Here is a 22716-nt window from a genome sequence, read left to right as displayed (position 1 = left end):
AGGTACGGATCTTGTAAGTAGCTCGATGACTATTATCTCTACTGTACCACAACACGTAGTGTTACGGAGCTCAACGTAGGATGTAAAAATAAATGACGTGACATATCAATATTCACAAGAACTGTTGGAATTGATTTCACAATATCGACAAATTCACAACTTATTAACACTATTCTGAGCAATTTGAATTGTTGCCATTTAGTTTATAATACGTTATTTAATCTATTTGTCTACGGCTTTCTACCCAATGGCGAGATTTGCATCAATGTAGAGGTTATGTCGTATAAAACGTAATATTTAATACTGCATTGAATAGATAGATTCATATAGTAATAGACTCTTAACATACTGTATCTTATAGGATGACATGTTTCTGCTGAAGTTCACTCTGGCCCTGTGAGGAAAGGATTTATCACACGAGTAACAAAATCACAACCGAACCTAAATGGCAACAATAAAGTCGAGCCCCGTCTATCAAAACCCCTCAGATACGATAGATAGTAAAAATAATTCCTGAAATACCACAAGCTCTTGACTTATAATGCTAGTTCTACATGCATACTCTTTGAAGTACTTGTTTTTATTAATGTCTTTCTTTAATGTTGATGATTCATCTCTTACTTTTGAACTCCATGTTGTGTTTTGCTATGGCCCTTCTTCAGTTATCAGTCTGAGCAGTTTGGATGACAGAGATTCTGCTGCAGAGGCTGTGGTTTTGTGGCTCTGAAAGTGTTTTTTTCCCCTTTTTTTGCTGTCCAAAGACACACACACACACACACACACACAATGTGCATTATGAAGGTAATCCCGCATATTGTGCAGTTGGACAAATCAAGACATTTGTCAAACTGGTTGTCTGAAGCAGAGGCTTCAGTATATAAAGTAGAATGATAAGATGAAGTATAGATTACATTCAAGGAAAACGACACACAGGAAATGGACCAAACTCTGAACAGATCTCCTGGTAAACCATTCGTGATCATTTCTCGGGTGTGCAGACAGAGCAGGATTTTGATCATTTTTATGTGGCACATTGCTATCCTGTCAAGAATATGAATATTATGTAGTTTCACAAAATCCTTTCACAATGTGGCTGTAATTCAATTTGACTCCTTTACACTGCTGAACGGTTCGAACACACATGAAATTGCCATGCGAGTGTATCTTTGGTTCCCACACTATACGACATAATGATCCCGTCATCTGGCTGCATGGTGATATTTAGGAATAAGAAGACCGTCACTCAGAGGATGGCTGTCTTTGAGGCTCACACAGGCAGAGGAAATACTCGCCGGCTGCTTCTTCTCAGAACTGCTTACAGTACCTTGATCACGTTACTCAGATAATCATATATAAACATAGCGCTCTGTTATCAGATCCGGAATTAGCAGCTGCCAGCCGGCTTTAAACACCCTCAGCAGATGCGTATCGGTTTGTTTGAGACAGGAATCCATTAGTTTGAGTCTCAAACAAAGACCTGCCACCTCACAGTAGTCATTAAAAGCAATCCCATGTCAGCTGCATGATGTCTGCTTGTTTAAGTATTAAAAAAAAAATGCTATTAAACAGGGACACGTTCACCTGGTTTGTCATTATGGATTTAATGGGATTTATTGGGACTATTAAAATGGTATGAGCGCCTCACAAATCTCATCAAGAGTTTATAGTGTTGTCATTTATCATGTCAGTCTAGTCATTGTTTGAGTTTGTGTATGTGTGTGTGTTGTTTAAATATGAAAACGGTTTACCAGGAGACATTCATGCTTTTCCATTTCTGTTGTCTGTAGAAGGTGAACAATACGTCCTCTACGCATGTGGGATGAAGACTTTTGACATGCGTTTTGATTAGAGGTAAGGGTTCAAAGATCCTCTACATTGTTTAATTAACTACAATGTCAAATGTGTAACATCACTGCAAGAGTGGAGATGATGAGACTGATGCCACCCTAACAACATGTAATCATTATGACTTGAAGAAGAGATAAATATCTGATCTATTATTCAGTTTTTGTAGATTATTTGCAAAACAAAAACGGAATCATTATCCTTCATTTTGTTACGTCTAAGCTCAACCTGCAGTTATTACTTTGAAATGTGGCCGTAATGCGTTTTTTTCCAAGGTGGGAACTCAATGAAGAATTGCGTGTGGTCATGCATCTCCACACTCGTCCGATCGCTGACTTCCCTTTTCCTCATTTTGTCTTTCGATGATCGTAACTGAGATGGGTTGAACTGACAAAACCTCTGTGCTACCAAATGAGGGTAAAAACACTTTCAGAACACTGTGCCAGCTGTAGATTATTAGCATCGCATCAATATGCACAAATAATTGGAGTTTTAAGTGTTTATGCAGATGTTGCTGAGGTTACGAGTATGTAAATGAGTAACTGGGATGAATCACAGAAACACTGATACTAAGCCCTATTTCAGTGTGACAAACACCATTATTGGAGGTTGCAGACATACACGTGTACAGATTGTCATGCATTAACCTATGACTGATACATTGTACATGGTTTGTGTTATTAACACACCTTTTTAAAAAGACGCCACAACACAGTTCACTCATTCTCCTCTGCTTTGCTGTACCGCTGAAGGTACAGTTTGAATCCACTGGATGTAGCTAGTGGTCATCGAAGGGTCTTTAATTAAGACGATGCAAAAGTGCATCCGGCAAAAAAAAAAAAAAAAAAAAAAGCAACAGAAATTGCTTTAGAATCATAAAACATCTGTGTAAACACGTACCACGTTCAACACAAAACAAAAATACAGATGTCACTGAACAAAGAAAACCGAAGTTGGAGACAGTAGCCACCAGCTGGAGACGCATTTGATTTACAATTTAGAAAAACTAAGAAATCAATTTGATGAGTAGCTCTTCAGTGTGGTCACAACAATTACACTTAGTTTATTATTTTTACTTTATTATTTTGTTTCACAGCATTTTCGCAGTATAATAGTCTCCAGGGATGATAGTGTCTCCGAAATGTTGATTAGAAATACTGCATGACTGACATATTGGCCTTGGTTGTCTACTTCAAAACACTAAAAACAGTACAGCATATGTAGACAATCAAATTCACACCAATATACTTTACACGAGCGAGTATAAAAGGGAAAAAGTACAACATGAATCAAAATCTTGCTTTATGACGAGGCAGAAAAAATCAAAATGGAGCAAAAAACACTGATGCAGAGAAAAACCAAGAAATAAAGGCACCCGGGTGCCTGCCCACAATAGACTTAAAGAAGAGAGGGTGTCTGGTATGATTTAATGTATAAAACGGCTAATGTTATTTGCATCTCCATGGAAAAACATATAATAAACTATTCAGAATTCGACTTCAGTCTGAGGTAATGGTGGTAGTTTGTTATGACTGTTTGGCTCACGGAGACGCCGCACCACAAGCCAAAACATAAATGCACATGATAATTGTTCTGGACAACGCTGGATCCTTTTAATCTCTTTGCTTCATCTTTTCACAGGCAGAGGTCTGTTAACCTTCCACACTAATGGGCAATTTAACACTCGGCGCACATGGGCCGTGGGTGGGTGGGTAAGTGGGTGAGTGGGGAGCAGCCACATACTGTAGTGCACGGAGCCTGTGGACACCAGTATATGTTTGCATGTAATATACACACAGACCACTGTGCACATGTGAGTGTGTCAAAGCCTTTTTTATTTCTTTTTTTTATCATGTGTGTATTCACCAAGGCACATAGCTTCTCTGTCATTGAGCGTACTCGGCCAGTTAAAACAATAAGAGCCACTGGACTAGAAAATGTACAGGCGGCCCCACGGGACGCGGTAGCAGTTCCAGATGATACTGCATTGGCTGTGCTGAGATTCAGCGTTAGCTGAAGGCCAGACACTGACGATTATTAATGGCGTTCCTATGGAACTATACAGGCTGCCCCTCGGCTAATGGAGCACGGTAAAGCGACCGACCGAATGGCTCTTCTGGCGTTTTCTGATGCGTCGCTCTGTGTGTCTGCGTGCATGCATGTTGTTAACGTGATGGATGCGTCATAACCTTATCATTGGTAATGAGCTACAATGAAAACTTCAAATGCATGCTTGCTCTAACTTATTATAAGCAAAGCTGCAAACGTGTCAAAACATAGTGAAAACACAGTTTCACTACTCTACAGAACGGCAAGCAATCCAGATACAGCGAAGGGACACTTGGGTTACTCACAACAGGGAATGGGGCCAGAGCTAAGTGGCGAGGGGGGAAAAAGAAACTCTACACAAACACAGCCTAAGGTGGGAATGTGCTCCCTCCAAGGTCCACCACTTAATGTGAATCTACTGTATGTTAAAATGTGCCTTCCATCTATACAGACGTGCAACATATCAAACTCTTAAGAAAAAAAACATACACTTGAAACACGTCCGCGCACACACACACACACACACACACACACACACACACACACACACACACACACACAATAAGATGTAATGGACTTGACCTCCTGCAAACCTGTCTACCTCCGGATCAAGCCTAGCATTTGGTCAAATTCAGTTTAAGTTGTTTGCCTTCATGATAGCGGGCTTTCTGTTGACATACGTGGCCCAGTAGCCTAAGTTGAAGATGAAGAACAGAACTGGGAAAATGATGCGCGAGATCTTGTCCACTTTGCTGACACGGTTGTAGGACTTCTTGGCCTCCGTGTAGGGGTCATCCATTCTATGGAGGTATTGGTGTTTGGCCGCCGCTCCAGCGGCACTCTTGGAAATGGTCGTTAAACCTTGGTCTTTAGCCACGTCGATGGCGTAGGTGGTTCCAACAATGTTGAAGGTGTTGTTTGCCTTTTTGGACAAAGTCGCAGATTCTCTTCTCTGAAAAGGAAGAAGGCAGTAAAGGTAAAGGTTGTCAGGGGCGAAGCACCAGACTGAACAATACTTCCATTTGAACTCATAAAGAGGAAATAGAAGCAACACCACGAGACACGACACACACAAGAACAAAACAAAAGCCTAACCATATCGTTAATCCTGGCCATGTTAGCCTGAAACGGTTCCTGAAAAGAAAAGTAGAAAAGAAAAAAAGTTTACCAATTATATTAAAATTACCCAACTTACATACTCTATTCATCAGTATCTAGCTGGAAGTACTTTTGAACATGTTACACTATTAATATAGTGAATTCAAATCTGCATCATACAAATCTGGATTGCAGAAAAAAAGGTTCTGATAAAAATTCCAGACCATGTTAAGAGTGTGGAAATGATATTAATAATTGAGTTCTGCAGGAATGAGTCTCAAAACCAAGAAATGAGTCAGCATTTTTGCACCTCCAGTTCCCTCGTTTCAAAGTCACTGGGTTTTTTGAACGGGCTTTTGGTTAGATGACTGAAATAAGGTCTGTGGTCAAGAGATTTTATTAAAGTTTTGTTATACGTCAGGAAATACCAATGTAATGAATTTTGAAGCTTTTATTGCATCCTAAAAAATGGTCGCTAACAAGTGGCTGAGTGAGACTACAAAACGCGTCATCACGTCAACATGTCCGTCTTTAGCTTAGCGGTGGTGACCGCATTCACGCTTCAAAAATCATCAAAGTGGTGTTCATTTGTGAAGATTATCTTGCTTAGCAAAATGTGCAATTATCATAAATGTGTGTTTGCCACAGAGCTTATTCTTTGCCATAATCCAAAATCCAATTGGAAAAATCCCATTTTGTCAAGGGGGATCCAGTGCGACGCTAACTTCCGGGTTGGTCATCCCTGCAGCACTCTATATTTTGCATCACTGCAGAACTAGGCTGGACTGGCATCTAATACTGCTAACAGTAGCAATAGCAGGATTGGAAACAAAGCAAAATAACAGTGCCTGAAAACTTCTCTGACAAACTGCCTGAAGAGGCCTGGCTGCTCTCAGTCACACAAACGGCTTGCGATACAACAAACACGACAAAAGGCTGTGTGTGATAAAGCTGGCTGGAGAAACTGCTTTCTTCCTGCCGCTGCAGAGAAATCATTAGACCGTCTTTCATATTGAAATCGCACAGGGAGACGGAATTTGATTTGCTAAATTGGTACACTGAGATAGCTAAACTAGTGTCACCAGAGGATCCTGTCAGCCTAAAAGAGTACAGTGCAGTGCACACGGTGAATGTGAGGGAACAAGTAGGGCACTGAGATTGATCACCGGGCACAGTTTTAGTTTCCTGTGTGACATGCGGTGTGTGCGAGCCTGGACCTGGGCCATTTTCTTCACAACGTTCGTCCCCACTTTAAGCTCTGCAGTGCCACTAAAGCACCGTTTGTCACGTAACCGAGTGTTTCACTTTCAGTGCTCCCTGTTGTCACTTTAAGCCCAGCTTTAATTTTTGCTCTACTTTTTCGGCTTCATTTCATTTTCCTTTCCTTTGACTCCATCTCTTAAATTAGCATAACTAATGTCCCCCCCCCCCCCTTCACGCTGCATCTCTTTCCCCACACAGCTCATCGCCAAATGTTTTGTTTGGTCTTTATCCCCAATATTCAAACCTCCCCGCATAATGGAGGCAGAAAAATGGCTTTACACGACATGTGCTATAGTGTGTTTGTTGAGTGTCTCAACTCGACCACTTGGCCGCTATGATGCTATACAAGCAGTGGAATAATATTAGCAGTAAACATCAGGATAATGTTGAGCTTCAGACTGTCTGTCCGAGGTGACGGAGGCAGCAGGATTGAGGAGGACAAGCGTTCAGTGTAATCAACTTTTCTTCCTCAGGAGAGCAGGAGGAGGACGATCCTTCGAGCTCCTCTGCAAACACAATAAGTCTGGCAGAGAACCTAACAAAGTTCGCAGATGGTTGATTAAGCAGAGAAATGGTGAGACGCTGCCTGGAAGGGTTTATCTGAAGTCAATTAGTACAGAGAGAGAGACAGAGTGTCGCTCTAATGACCCCTGGGTAACCAGACGCTCTCCCAGGTCATAGATTCCTCCGCACTCAACACCACCGCGAGCCTCCTCTATCACAGCTGTGGCTTACATCAGCAGGAAAAGTGAATGGCTACTGTATCGTGTTCTATGACCTTAATCATAGCCCCCTAATCTCTCCGGTCCTTGGCAATAGGGACGCTCTTTGCACAGAAACCTGACAGACGAGCCGAGCAAAGTCATTTTCCGTTGCTATTTAGCCGAGCTGTCGTCTGCGGTAATTTATATGGTCTAATCATTTGGGAAGCCACATGTGGCATTGGGCTGTGTGGGTGTGCGTTATGAAACTAATGTGACGCAGCACATAATTTACCTCCGGCCAAAGATTCTTGCGCACTATTCAAAGTAATTTGGCTAGCCGCGGGCACAAATACACCCCCGAACACAATGCATCTATTGACCTTGTCTTTTGTTACTTCTGCAAATTGTTGCATCAGAATTTTTTCATGACTGTGGGTGTCCTGGGGGTAATTGTGCCTCACTGTGCCCTGCTGTTTGGAGCTCAGTGTGTGCACGTGTGCGTGTAACCGAGCCTTGTGACAGTCTGTCCCGGTCTAAGATTGGAGATGAGGTGTTGGCATGTTTGATAGCCTCCAGTATGTGAGCATGCGGGTGTATGAGGACGCAAACTGTGTTTTTAGGGAGCTGCAATGTCTCTGTTTGTGTTATTTCAGAGATTTTGTAAATCTGGTAGTTGCTTGAGCTTGATCTCATCACTGCAGGTTGTGTTACAAGTTACCTAATCTAGCGTTCATTCTTAGGATTGGTGATCAGATATGACCACCTCATATTGCTATATTACAAAGGTTATTTCTAGCAGTCAGAGAAAGCTTTGCCAAGGAGCAAATAATCAAGCATAACACCTCCAGCTCAAAGCGAAATGGTGTGGAAAACTTATCAAAAAAGGCAATAATAAGAGGCCTCCAGAAATGGCAGCTCAGTTTTTTTGTTTTTTGTTTTTTTTCACCTGAGCACACTGGATTTCCGTTCATAACTACATAAAAGTTTGGTTAAACTTAGCTGTAGCAACTTCCCTGTTGTTCAGAAAAAACGAGCGACAGCGTCACGCTGAAATGTGACTGCCCGGAACGATAATGACAGGCTGGGCCTCCAATTTTCTATCGACTATTATTGAAAAATCTGAGGTCGTTTGTGCCGCAGGTGTGAGCCGTAGTGTACGCGTCTAACGGTGATCTCTCCTCCGCTCCAGCAGCGACGCCCACCGCACAATGAGCCGGTGCTTCCTGCGTCTGCTGATGAAACCAGCAAATAATATCTAACACAGTAGAGTACAATCATGTGTCACGGCGCGCCGAGAATACGGAGGCTTTCAATCCCACTCAACTACCCACCGGCTAATTTCTGTAATAAGCACACCTTCAGCCGGTGGAGGGGAGCACTAATTGGGTAGCTGGCTTGTCAAACAGAACGATGGGCCACAAAAGAGAAAAGAAAATGGCATATAGAAACTCCATAACCAGCCATGTAAACAGTGCACATTGACTCTGAGGCTCACTATTTCAGTCCTCAAATAATAAGGAAGCCTGAGGGCGGTGAAGTCATCGTTTGGTTCCGTTAAGGTTGATGACTGGGGACGGTATTTGCAAAAGGACGTACTGAGCTAAAACTACTCTCCTGGAAAAAAAACCTCCAGCCTTATAGGTTCTCCTCCTATAGGTTCATTTTTTTTTATTGTAAATGTGTCATAAAGGGAAAAAGCATGTATAGTCTGATCCCTCTGCTTTCCAGTAGCTTGTTCTAGCAGGGAGTGTGATGGGAGTGCCACGTCTCCCTCTGTGACCCCATTCTTTTTTATCTATCATGACAACTGCATGCTCAGCACAGCCCCCGAGAACGCAGCCCAGGCTGTTGCCATTAAGACGAGGCATCAGAAGGAAAAAAAAGAGAAAGGAAAAAAAACCTCCTCTCTACTGCAATGTAACCCTGCAAATTATCCTCACCGACTGAAAAGTTCCATAGCAGCAATACGTATTTCTGCCAATCACTCAGAGGACCAAATGTCAAGCTATAAAAACCACTAGAGAGGCTGTACTGATTGTGTCAAACAGTTTGTACATTAGTAGCAGAAAATAGATTCGTGGCAATGTCTGCCGCAGTAGAAGAAATACGTTGTGTGTCTGTGGCTGTTAGAAGTATTCCAGCAGCTTTTACTGAGCCACTGTTTACCAGATAGGACATATTTCATAATGGTTTTAATTTGATTTTTACGTTATTCCCAAGCATAACACCAAACCCAGAAGGCCATCATTGTAATGTAGCTTTACTTCTTTTGTATATTGCCACTGTTCATATGGGCCGATCCATTTAGAGTATGAAATGCCTTAGGAATAAATCCATTATAATTAGTTTTTCCCTTTTAACAGTGTTATTGTGGTGCCATCGTGGCCTGGTTTCTCCTAAAAACTCGCAATAGAAAAAATGAATTTAATATAAAGCAAAGTAATGAAGTCGTACATTTTCTTGCTCTTCAGTTTCTAACATTATAGATATTGGTGTTTGCCAGCTCTCTTGCTGTTTAGTAATCAGTGTGACTTCGTAAACCTCATTTGTTCCACAAATTATACACAAGTTAAAAATGTTACGCAATTCTTAACACAATGGGAGGATTTTTCTAATGTAACTGACCTTTAAAAAAAATATTTTTGACGGGAGAAAAACATGTTTTATAGTCTACTTCTCAGCACTGTCAATCAAACCACAGGGCTGCCAATACCTGATTCTGTCAATCATGCGGTCCATACCAAAATAGGAAAATAATGTATTTGTTCCTTTTCATTACTGGAGCAAATGAGCCTCTTTGAAGCTTTAAGCAGTGGAGAATTTCATACATTCAGCACAGGACCAAGTGCTTCAATTTAGCTCGTTGCTTCTCAGTGAAACTATCTAATGCCTCTAATATATTTCATTTGATGTGGTCACTTACAAAACATCATAGAAATAATGTTCAAGCACTGAGGTTATCATGTTGCACTTAGAAGGTTTTTATTCATGCGACTTCGTCATAGCTCGAGAGAACAGCATCTTTTTTTGGACGCCTGCAAAACCCGCCCTCAAATTGAACAAAAAAATAACTCACCGTCACTCAACGTACTCATAAACGAGACACAAACAGCCCAGACTATTGACGAATTAAAAATGCACTAGCTGTGATTTATTAGATTTCATGAATAAAAGTGTCAGCCTCAGGTGATTCATTTTAGATGATGCACACTCACTTTTTAATCAGAGTGTCTGCAACGCTCCGACTAGAAGGGGGCCATGTTTTGTGGGGCAAAGGAGCTAACGCTGACTTTAGGATGAGACATATGCTGCCATCGTAAATCAGGGCCAGCGTCTTTGGGAGTTTACTTCTGTTTCTGCTCCCACAGTTCCGCCCCACTGTCCCTGTTCCATTTGGCTGTTAATGAATAAATAAAAGCTCTCTTTATAGAATACTCCGGGCTGCTTTAAGGAGGGAACTTTCTATCAATGTTTCCAAAGTGTAATTTGCTCACGTCGCTACTCGTCGAGTAAATGAGGACTTACTGAGCAAGTTGGAGCATTTCTAACAAGGTTAACCAATCAAAAGACGGAGAACAATTGCGATTATCTGCAGGAAAACGGCGAACGTAAACTCCTCTCTGGAAAAACGGTTGCGTTTTTGTTTTTCCGGATGACGCGTTTGTGATAATTAATGTTGTTTCAGCACGAAAGTGTGGCCGTGTCATATCTATTATTGAAAAAAAAAAAGGAAAAGAAAAGTATATATAAATAAGAATCACTCACCCTTATCTCCATGCCCTCTTTTTTCCCATCCCATGCCCAGCTGCGTTTGGTGAAGTAGTTGACTGTGGCAAACTCAATCAAGGCAGAGAAGACAAAGGCATAGCACACAGCCATGAACCAGTCCATTGCAGTGGCATAGGCCACCTTAGGGAGGGAGTTTCTAGCACTGATGCTCAGGGTGGTCATGGTTAGGACAGTGGTGACCCCTGAGGATAAAATGAAAACATCAGCAAATGGATCCTTTCTTTCCACAAACACTTAAAAGAAAAGTTCATTTTTTTTTGTTACAACCTGGGTCAAATCTTTCAGAGGGTTCTTTCTACCTTTTTTTCAGATATTTTGGAAACCAGGAAGTCCATTTAAGACAAACTTTGGACAGGGATGAATTGTCTATTTTATCCCAAAACAAGCAAAAGATATACATGAATTAACAGGTGGCCCATTGCATTCCAGAGCTTCCAACTTTACTTAATCTACTGTGTGAAATCAGAAAGTAGAGATAAACGCTGCCAACAAAATTCATACATTTTAAGTATGTTGGGTCAAAATAAAAGGAACTAGCTTCTGTTCTTTTTAGTTCAAATCAGTCTGATGCATGCGTTTTCTGACATCAATAGATGCCCTTTGAAAGCCACATGTCACTAATAACAAAAAAAGATGAATACACATCCATTTAAATCCATGTCAATATGACCCAAGTTGGAAAAATGCTAAATTTCCATTACCTTACACACAAACCGAGACAGACATGCTATTATCCACCTCAAGGGCACTGTGTGCAAAAGTTGGCTACGATGAACGACGCACGTGAAAGTGAAAACGGACTCCATCTGCACACAGTGTTTCACAGCCTGGCCTTTACATTCAGTGCTGCTGGGGATGAAATGTGGGTCGGACGACGGTCGCCCATCCAACCACATAAAAGCAATCACTTCATCTGTTCCAGCCTATCTCATCTGATGGAAAAATAGATGCACAGTAGGCTCTAAAAATGAATACTGTGTTGCAAGAACAGGGAGGTCAACCAATTTCAGTGAGTCATGGGTGAGAAATTAAAATTTGTGACAAAAAGATTGATGGGTAAGTACTACTCAGGACAGAGATTGATTTATTGTCTGCTACTGCATTTTGCATGTCTTTGAATTTTCCAACTTTTTTTGAGAAGCCTTTTACAAGGACAGCGTTAAAAAAAGGCTGCTGATAAAGTTGCTGTTGGATACGTTGATGATAAGATAAATGAGGGTAAAAGACATTGAATCTCTGAAACTTGATAACTGGATGATACAACACTCAACAGCAAAGAACAGATCCTTGTTTGAGCCGATCACTGTGTGAGCAAGAAAAACAGACGTGAACACCCACAGGGAGCCCTCACGGATAACGTCTCAATCATTCCACTGAGAAAATGACACTTCCAGCTTCTCTAAAACTCCTTGTGCGACCGGAGTTATTTTCAAGGTTCAAGGGAAAGCGTTTGTGGAGGCGTGTGTGTGGAGAACTGAAGGACCTGTGGTTACTCAGAAAAACACATGGGGATAGGTAGGCAGCTGTAATAGGCTTCTATTTCCTCGCTAACATGATGAAGATGGCTCCCTTGCTTTGCATCCTTATTCAACATCTGCATTGTACAGCGAGTGCTACTTCATGCTCACGTGTGCTTCACTTCCCAATCAAAATGCTGATTATTCAACAAGCACAGGTTAAGGGGGGGGGCACTTCCATAGAGAATGCAGCACAACAACAACAACAATTGAAAGAATAAAAGGCAAACTACATCTCATCTTTGACCATGGGGTGATCTAAGCAGACACAATGTTCTCATCATGAACAGGACAGATTGAATGTATTAATCACAGCACAAAGGGACGTGTCATATGCAGCTCACTACTTTTTAAATAATAACATATTAGCATATTATTTGCACAATTTAAGAGACTGGGAGGAACATTTGGTTCAATGATTCATTGTCCTCTTTATTGACACCGACGCTGTTTTCTAAATGGTGAGGATCTGAACCTGTGCCATTTCCTTGAAACCTTATTTTGTTCCACTACTGCAAACGTGTGATCCGACTCTTCCATGGTGGTCCATGGTAACTTTGGTGAGGTTACATCTGTCTGTGTTTTAAAAACTGATGTCTGGTTCTTTTTATATTACAAAGAGCTCAGTGAATAGTAAACGCTCTAGGCTGCCTTGGATATAGTTGACAAAGCTGCCAAACGTCCTCTTCAAGAGATGCAACACGCATCGTCTATCACCTGCCTCGCTTGATACGTTCCAACTTTACTTCGACTCATCTTTGATTAATTAGAGGCTGGAGGAAGTCAATACTGTGACAACAGATTTGGAAATAATCTAAAACTAAAAACCACTCCTTCACGTCCATGTGCACCTAAATGCGCCCAGCTATGTTTGTACACCGTAACCTAACCTGTCCAATCAATCATTAAGTGCATGTTTTAGTTGTATCATCAACACAAGATGGCACTCACCAAATACAGTGCGAGCAGGAACCGATTCTCTGTTTAGCCAGAAGGAGACCTGAGACAGTATGACAGTCATGATGCACGGGAGGTAGGTTTGAATCACAAAATAGCCAATTTTCCTTTTCAAATGGAAATATGTTGTCATCACTACATATTCTCCTGAGGGAGAGGAGAGAAACATAGAAAGAGATGGAGAGAGACACACAGGGTCATAATTATTAATACACACAAGCTGAAATATTCAAGGTACGATTTATTAAAGTTGGAACGTTTGCATCATCAAAGTAGCTCGTAGGACTGTCTTCAGCCTCGTAGAGGAGCCAGTAAACCGTAGAAATGATATAGAAAATGCTGCTTCAGAGGATTCCAAGAGCTTGTGATGTACACTTTGTATATAAAAGAAAAAAGTCACGTGACCGACCTCGCTTCAGTTTGAACTAGGATCCGAACAGACAAGCATAACGGGTGGAATTTGGAAAGGGTGGAAAAAGAAATGAAATGACAGACAACGTCGCTGATTTGAATGTTTTTGGTCCAGATTTGAAGGTCCACTTGTCCTTTCTGTGAAAGGAGTTAGAGGTTGTGGAAAAGCAGTACTTGCGCTGTTCGCATACTAGAAAACTGAGGACGATGGCATGTCAGGGAAAAGCTTGAGATGAGGGGCAAATGTTAATAGAAAAAAGGTACAAGTTGTCTGAAAAATAAGCTTGTATAAAATACTACTGCCCAAATGTGTTACACATATTCATTCACGTTGAGCAACAATCTCCCCCCCCCCTCACTCCAATTCTGTTTATGCAGCCTTTTTAAAGGAATACTCCACCAACAATCTGAGCTGTAAAGATGCCTCTGAATCCTTCATGGTGGTCTGCTGGAGCAGTGTACACTCTTCTTAGCTTTTCAATGGAGCACTGCTTTAAATACATATGCGAATTTTGCCACAGTTCCTCTTCGCCGTAGATGCGAAGATCATCGCCTGCGCCATTCTAACCCTTGATATTGAACATTTCCTACAGCTTTGGTTTTTGTCACTGACGGCAGCAAATGTTCCCCTAAGCACCAGCTCTCACTGCCATGTCTGTAATCTGTGTTGCAAAGATATGAGGAAAAAAAAAAAAACACATTGTTCCCTGCGGTGTCTTTTCTGAGCAGACTCTAACTCTCAGAGCCGAACTGGCTCAAATCCTCCCGTTCCCTTGGCTCGCTGTAGTCCATTAGGTTTAAAGTTTAAGGAAATTACTTTTTTTCCCACATCTACAAGCTGAAGCAGTTTATGAAAGCAATCATGTTGAGTCCACCTTGAATTTTTGTATTAGTAGCCGGACTAGTTGGTCCTCTGCAGTTTTCTTGACTTAAGGTTAAACTACAAAACAACACTATTAAAATGGGCTCAAAGAAAGTGCGGTTATCTCTACAACTTTCAACATCCTTTTTTGCTTCCCAAGGAGAACTGGCTGGGAGCCATCCAACAAAGCGGTTCCATGATGGTTTTAGACTCTAACCACAATGTCGCTGGGACTCAATAGCTCACCTCTTGCTGAGCAAACCGCTTCACTGCAGAGGTTAAATCTCTCAAAATGGAAAGCCAGTGTTGCTCAGTTGCAATCTGTCGGTAATTACCAACCGCCCCTCTGAAGCAACCTTTCTATAGCTTTGCAGTAATAAGTACTTTAGCACTCTATCAAGTCCTCGTGCACTGTTCCCTAAAGCTGGAGGTTGATGTTGAAAATGTTGTATTGTTGTTTGCCTGTTCAATCAAAATCTATCAAAAATAATGTGGCAATTTAACATTTCTTTCTGACATTAATATCTTATTAAAAGCATGGGCTGGCAGATTTTCCCTTTCACTTCTTTGCTTACTGAAGTTGACGTTGGGCCGTAGCCCAAAACGGAGTGGAAATAAGACTTTCACCTCTGGCACACCTCCTCACATTATCTTTGTGAATGTGCTGAATAGTTTCCCGAAAAGTCATTTTCTTGACGGACCCAAATAATGCAAGCTGAATCCAAAATGCCAGAAACTGGAGAAAAGTGCAGACTGTTACTTTATGAAAACAAACAAGAGTGCCAGTATATGTCAATAGAAATATATAGAGGGGAAGGCAATTTCATTTACTACATAAATAATGCAGAAAAAGCAATACAAGTTTATATTTTAAAGGAAGGGGTTTCATCACACGATGCACTCATTTTTGTCTCACTGCTTGCAGTTTCCTCCATCAAAATAAAAGTTGGTGTGTCAGACCGCCGTAAAATGTGGCTTGAGGATGGCATATAGTGTACCTGTGCTGGAACTGATGGTTTCTTTGCCAATAACATGTCCCAGTAAGTCATACTGGTTCAGCCTGGAGCCGTCCTCTGCGACAGTAACAGACCGTTCGTGTCCCTGGGTCCACAGGTAGATCACCTCGTTATTGGTGTAAGCGTCTGGGCAACAGAGAGAACAGTAATTGGCACAAAATAGCTGCAAAACTAATGACATTCCCATCAGCCCCAGCCGTATTTACTGCTACTAATTAGCAAATGGTAGCATGTTAACACGCTACACTAAGATGGTGAGCATGGTAAACACTACCTGCTAAATATCAGTAGTACAAGTACAGCCTCACAGAGTCAGCGGCATGGCCGTGGACTCTTGGGTAAGAATTGATTGAAGGATACTTTCACTTCTAGCCAGTGGTTGAGTATTTTTGCTATGTTGCTAAAATAACCACTTCTCATGAAAGTATCCCACAGTCTCATATTCCTAGTGGTGAGTGCAGTTTGAGTCCTCTGAAGTTTTTCCAGGAAAGGAAAGGCGCCTGTAGAGAACAGTCACCACGGTTTCTGTTTTTCCTCCCTTTCCCCCCTGCAGTGGTATTCTCTGTCCTATTAAAGTCTGTTTTGTTGTGACCAACTGGACTGACTTACAACTTCCGAATTTCAGAGGACAGGCGTGTGCATCCATCGGGAAATCCTCCAGGTGCATGGGGCACTCGGCATGAATGGTCAACCTGAGGGGGGGGAGAGACAATACTCCACCGGTCAGGCTGCAGCATGGTTACAAACACATCATGACGTATGTCACCAGAAACAAAACTGTGCATTTTCATAGACCAAAATTCTATAGTCAGACGTGATATGAACGTGAAATAACAATATACTAATAGTAATAACTGTATTTAATTTAATAACAAAACAAACTATCCAAGAGCAATTACACTCAAGATTACAAGGCAAGCAGTAAACATAGTACTCACAATCAGTGTTGTATATGAACTAATAGTGCAGTACTGAAGTGGCAAACTGTAGTGGTGAGATTAGTAACCACAACATGTAGATAATGTAATGTAGTCTGTATATATGATACCATCTAGTTCAACAGCCTACACCAGAATACTTTATATATGATTATGTAATGATAATTTGTGTTTGTGTGTATTAATACAGTAACACATTGACATATAGTATCATAATACAGTTTAATATTGTATGGGATATGAAATATAATATAAGATGGCGTGTAGTAATATAGTATATATAGTATAGTACATCAATATAGCATTGAATATGAATATAATATAGATAATGTATAATAAATATATACATTTGGTGTGTTGTAACAGTTGGAGGAGGAACAGACATCGCTCTCTCCTCCCTCCTGTAGACACCAGTGGTAATGAGAGCTCAGCTGACTGGCAACAAAGAAAAAGAAATCTCCAGAGAGCTCCAGAGTTTATTTCATTTTGTCCAATGGCCGAGCCACACAACGCACTCTGGGAGGTAAGTAGAGAAACGGTTCATATTATCTCACTCGTACATGTTTAATCAACATGGGGATTACATTTGCTGAGTTCAAACCAAACAGCAACCCACAGAGCCGTCCTGCAGTGGACTCGTGGCACTCATAAATGGACCACACACTGGGGTTTTATAACTTGATTACACCGTTTACAGTGCATGCATCAATTAAAAACTGGGTTATATGAGCAACCGGGATGAGCAAGTAAATGTAGTTTTTACATGTGTAATTATAATTTGTAAAACATGTAAGTCATAGTGAATGTAGCTGATCACTTCTACAGTTCCATGCTTGTATAAGTTATTGTATACTGTATGTGACTTGTAAACTTGTACACTCTATGAAGAACAGGATGAAAGAAGTAATGTATACTCACCATTGTAAACAGTGTATTGCCTCAAGTTTATTGCAGCCCAAATATTAAAGCTAGTAACTTCACAGACCACTTCTTCAGACAAACTTACTGTTTCCAATTAGCTCCTTGTGTTGCACACGCAACAACCCTGTGACCCTTTTTACACCCTCTTGGCTGCTCTGTGGTGCTACCTCATTACTGATAAGTGGCTCAGTAACTACCCAAATTGACACAATATAACATAAATCAAACTGGAGCAAACGCACCGCTGCATATCATACAGCACTTAAACCAGCAACTAAATGATGAAATTCCTCTCATTCCTCTCGGCTGTACTGATGTTTTTTATGTAAACCGAGACAAACTAAATAAAACAAATGAATAACAAAATGAAATTACTTTGATCAAATACAACAAAGCAGACTGTCTTTGTGCAATTATAAAACCTCCTATGAAGTATAAAGGGAACACGACCAGGTCTACAGCCATGCTAGCGGCTTGTGAGGCTTCATTTAGGCACGTCAGTGCTTTGAGTTAGATGCTCACAGCAGCGTGCTAACATGCTCATAATGGCCATGTTTACCAGGTATAATGTTATCCATCTTCACCATCTTAGTTTAGCATGTTAGCATGCTAACATTAGCTAATTAGCTCTAAACACACAGTACAACTGAGACTGATGGGAATTAAGTTTTATAGGCATTTGGTCATAAAAAAATTCCGACCAAATGGGGACGCTTGATGAAATGTAATGGGATCAGTAAATTACTACAATTATTCCTCAGGGGGACATGAATGGCATCCATCCAAGAGTTGTTTTGCTATTTCAGTCACGATTGCCATCACCAGAGCCGCGCAACTAACATGATTACAAAGCAAGATTGACGGTAGAATATGAAGTACAAACCGTGTATTTAGTTTTCTACAGAACGTATGTTCTAAATACAACAACTTTATATTAAGTCTCTGCTTTAAGGCAGAGTTGCAGCAACTGATTTACATTTATATTTGTTTCTGGTGGTTCATGATCTGTTTAGTCCAATTTGGGGATTTAACAATAGACAAATTCTGGCAAAAAAAAGCTTAAACCAAAAATATACACCACTGCCTTTTGATGAGTACATTTTACGCATTTCATAAATTGATATTCTCTATAAGGGGAACATAATTGCTTTAGTAACCAGTTTGAGGTGAAAGGAGAGTGAGTGATAAATGCTCTCACACAAAATCAAGACCGCAGCAGCACTGGCAGACAATACCAGCTCCTTCAATGCAAGAATAATGACGCAACCCTGTAGAGCAGAGGCCCTCACAGAATTTGTCAGTTCAGATACTGCAGACGTGCTGATTAAATGGATTTAAGCGGTTGTCTTGGGCGGAGTGTAAATCAACACAAGGAGCCATGCTGATGCGCTTCTGACTAAACTTCCTATAAAAATAGATGGATTTATATTCTAAAACCTAATGCCCGTGACGGGTGCTCAGGCACATTTGAGTTATCAGTCACTCCTTTGGAGTGTTACCCAGTAGTCAAATTTTGACTAAAACTCCTTCAAATAATCAGCCAATGCTCCATTATGATGGCAAGGTAGTCCATGAATTGAACACTTGCAAAATTCTTTCAAGTACTTATTAGAAAAAAAACATTTCATATTAGCCTCAGGATTTCTTATATTTTTCAAGGTGTCAGTTGAAATGGAAAAGGTACATTTTCTTTTATAATTTGTAGCTTTTAATACCCCAAATAAACCACAGGGTCTGAATAAATCCCACTGCAAATGCAACACAAAAGAGAGCCACTCCAGAACTGACGTTTTGAATGGGGGCTTGGAATTGAATAGAAATGTAGGTGCGATGGCTACTAAGCTGGGTCCAAAATATGTTGCTTTGGTCTCACAGTGGTTTATCACACTTCATCTCAACAAACATATACTTGGTTCTGTAAACACAACAGTCCTTGTAATGCTTGGCCTTGGCAGAACTGCCAACACATCATACATCTATTCTTTTGGGACTACACAATGATTTCTTTTCATTATTTAATTTTCACCCTTGAAAATCGATACTGACCTTGTGGCTGAGCATCAAAAAAGTATTTAAGTGAAAATGAGTGTTTCAAGATTCTGATGAGAAGGCTGATTGACAGAGTCGATGATTAGATGGCTTGATAACCAAGGAATTATTCATCCAGTCGTGAGTGTTACTGTCAGTGTCTTGGTAGCCGGCACTACTTACAGTGTGTTTTAGGCACGGCGTATGCACAATGGCACTCTTTGATCAAGTGATTATTCACTGAGTTGTCTGTATCGAAAAAAAACATATGTGGCCAAGACTGTCTGCAAGTCAGTTATCTGATACCGAGTCAGACGGAATGATCAGACATGATCCAGCTAGCTGCAGCAAACAGCTCCCTGGATTTCACATGTGGTTTTAAGTGAAATGTGTTAACATCTATTAGATGAATTGCCATTAAAGTTTGCTACAGGTATTCATGTCCCACTCTGGATAAACTCCATTAACCGATATCTGCATGTGAATGCAGAATCTGTAGGCGAAGGGACAAGATTCTGCAAGTGTTCTGGTTTGTGATTGTAGTTTTGGAGTCTGAGTAGTATTGACCAACCACGTTTCGGGTAAACAGTTCTTGGAACTCATCTTTGCTTTTTTTATTAACCTTGCCACTTGGCTACTTGTGAAATAATCCTGTCTCTCAGCTCAAACTCCATTCGGCTTAAGTTGCTAATTGGACTGTGAACGGTGACCTTTTGTCGTGAAGGAAGTCTTGGTCCAGATATCCGGATACCCCCCAGGCTACACCGGAACCCCACAAATACTGTCTGCTGTCCCCAGAGGATAAATTAGCTCTAAGGCGGACCAGTATTCTCCTCTAAATGACAAGCTGCTCCTCCAGTTTTACTCGGCTTTTTTCATTTGAATATTTCTTTAATCTGATAACATTAATTGGTTAATTAAAGCAGTTAAACGGTTCATTAATAAAATCCCCACCACCAGCAGGTAAACATGTTGATGTGTCCAATACTTTGGTTCATGACCACTAAACTGCAAAACTAATTTCATTCCCACTAGAGGTTGAAATTACAAATGACTTTGCTGATTTGAATCATTTAGCTTATTCGTTTTTCCATCCATCCATCCATTATCTGTTAGGGATGCACCAACCCGTCTTCTTCAGCCCTGATTGCAACACCTGGGCTTTGGGTATCAGCCAATACAGAGTACCGATACCAGTGCTTCGTCAATAAGCTGCTCAAAGCATTACTGCTGGCATGGCTGTAGACTCTTCGTCTCCTTAAAGTTAACTTGTCAAAAGTGGCTCACCTCATCGTGTAGAGAAGCGTGCCGTTGTCGACTAGCCGTAGCAGCTTGTTCGGAGTCGTCATGTTGTGGGCCACCGATTTCTTTCCGTTGTGGAAAAATGTATCAGGAGTCCAGATCTTACTGGCCAAGAGGTTGTTGAGGGGTAAAACCTGCATGGGCCCGTCAAACTTCAGCCTCTCGTCCCTCCAACTCTGACGGAAGAAGACATCGATGGTGTACTCCTGAGGGGAGGAGAGTGCAAAAGATCAGTTTGATTGAACAAATAACGCAAAATATGTTTTTGTGGAATCATCACGTCACAGCTGTATGTGAAAGTGCTTTAGTCAATCATTGTTGTTAATAAGACACGTGTGCGTGTCATGCTTTACCATCTGTAAACAACAAACGGCACAAACTGGCAAGCACATGTATCCTCTATCCAACAGGATACATGTGCACACACAGAAATACATGTTTCACCAGTTATTGTAGAATATATGGTGCGTGTTAACAATGCAGTGTTTACCTTTTCAGGACTGAGACACAAATTAGCCTCATCTAGAAAACCTTGTTATACATCTGTTTCATGTCTTATTAATATGCAACAAAGTCTTTCTGTGTTGTCACCAACACACGAGCAATAAGTGACTGCAGGAAGTAGCCCCTCGAAAGGAATTTATTTCACATCGTTCATTCAACGGGACTCAGTGTCCTAGCAACAGACTTCCCTCATCAGCTGCGTACAGCGGCTGTGCAGACTGAACGCAGCTGTCTTAACAGAGTGAGATGGAAATAAGCTGTATCTCACGCAACAGCACACATTGCTGGTGATCAATAAAGTCACGCCGTATGTGTTTCTCTCTCTTTTGCTCGCACGATGAAAAGGGGGCTTTGCTCGCGTATAGTGCACCGCTCACCAGTGAGCCGTCGCCGGCTTCTCCTCCCTGAAAGGAAAACTGATAAAGTCATTGCTCAGTGGCTTTAACAACAGGAAGCCATCATCCTCAGTGTGTAACAGCTTCCACTCAACCCATCAACAGGGCCCCTCTAAACAGTGCTGGGTGGACGTCTCCTAATTGATGTGATTGGCCTCCTGGCGGCCGGCATACAGCACCATAGAACAATTACGCTGCATCTGTCCACACGACAGTGCTCTTAATAAAGCCCCCAGAAAGCTTCACAGTCAGATAAAAGCAAGAGTGAGACAAACGCATGTTTCTCAACCACTATACCCCCCCCTTCTCCTCTCAGGTTGAGTTACGTCCCCCTCATTTGATTATTTTCTGTTCAGCAATGTCTAAGGTGTCTAGAATCTCCACACATCTAATAAAAAAACACTCATGGAAAGAGGTTTATAATATTATATTCAGGAAAAAGTAAAGACTTTAAATACATTTTACTCAAGTAATAATAATATATACTTGTGCTATATGATGATGCTCGATTACAAAATAATGTGCATTAACATGTCAAGTTATACAAACTAGTGGAATGACATCACACTTTACTAGAATTAACCAGAAAGGACAAAACTCAACTAAATTTAAATTAAACAAATATTACAACACTAAATAGATGAAAAGAGCTATGGACTCTGTGACGGGTGCAACACGCATTTTAGGCTACTTTGGGCTAGTTATGAATATTATATTCAATTTCTGCCAATAAATCCTCCTAAATCCGACACACTGTTCCTTTAAGTATGGGTGAAATGAATTATTTAACAGTAATCTATCTTCTTTCACACCAATTACTCCACATTGAGTTTTGGTCATGAATTAAATGCCCATTTCAGACAACAAAGGACTCTCCGGGTCACAAGAAAGACTGATGGAAACGCACATGGCACTAGGGCGCTCACTATATGGTGATTTATTGCTCTTTGTCCTGTGTGTCTTCGACCACAACTTTCTGGCAACTCTACAAGAAAGTTTGCTCTATCCTGGCACAGAAAGACCCTCTAACCATTTAAATCTCCATTACCACAGTTAAACTCTTGTATGCACTTAACTATTCTGGCCTTTTTCTGTATGAGATCCAACAACAATGCCA

General features: G+C 41.0%; 1 protein-coding gene across 2 annotated transcripts in view; it reads right to left on the bottom strand.

Moving 5' to 3' along the window:
* Window positions 1-389: 389 nt before the first annotated feature.
* The window catches only part of gabra3 (gamma-aminobutyric acid type A receptor subunit alpha3), a 78547-nt gene continuing 56220 nt past the window's right edge, over window positions 390-22716 (bottom strand). Inside the window, exons 5-11 of one of the 2 annotated variants that reach the window (XM_031856899.1) lie at window positions 20686-20906; window positions 16121-16203; window positions 15494-15637; window positions 13217-13369; window positions 10725-10930; window positions 4990-5028; window positions 390-4846 (exon numbers count right to left, since the gene is read on the bottom strand). In XM_031856899.1, coding sequence (XP_031712759.1) covers window positions 4526-4846; window positions 4990-5028; window positions 10725-10930; window positions 13217-13369; window positions 15494-15637; window positions 16121-16203; window positions 20686-20906 — 1167 coding nt within the window. In that variant the 3' untranslated portion in view covers window positions 390-4525. The remainder of the gene's footprint in view (window positions 4847-4989; window positions 5029-10724; window positions 10931-13216; window positions 13370-15493; window positions 15638-16120; window positions 16204-20685; window positions 20907-22716) is intronic. The other variant, XM_031856900.1, reaches the window with a different exon arrangement.

This window comes from Anarrhichthys ocellatus, unplaced genomic scaffold, assembly GCF_004355925.1.
Source record: "Anarrhichthys ocellatus isolate YVR2014 unplaced genomic scaffold, GSC_Weel_1.0 scaffold18, whole genome shotgun sequence".
NCBI classification, from domain to species: Eukaryota; Metazoa; Chordata; class Actinopteri; order Perciformes; family Anarhichadidae; genus Anarrhichthys; species Anarrhichthys ocellatus.
This window is presented reverse-complemented; position numbering and strand designations above follow the sequence as displayed.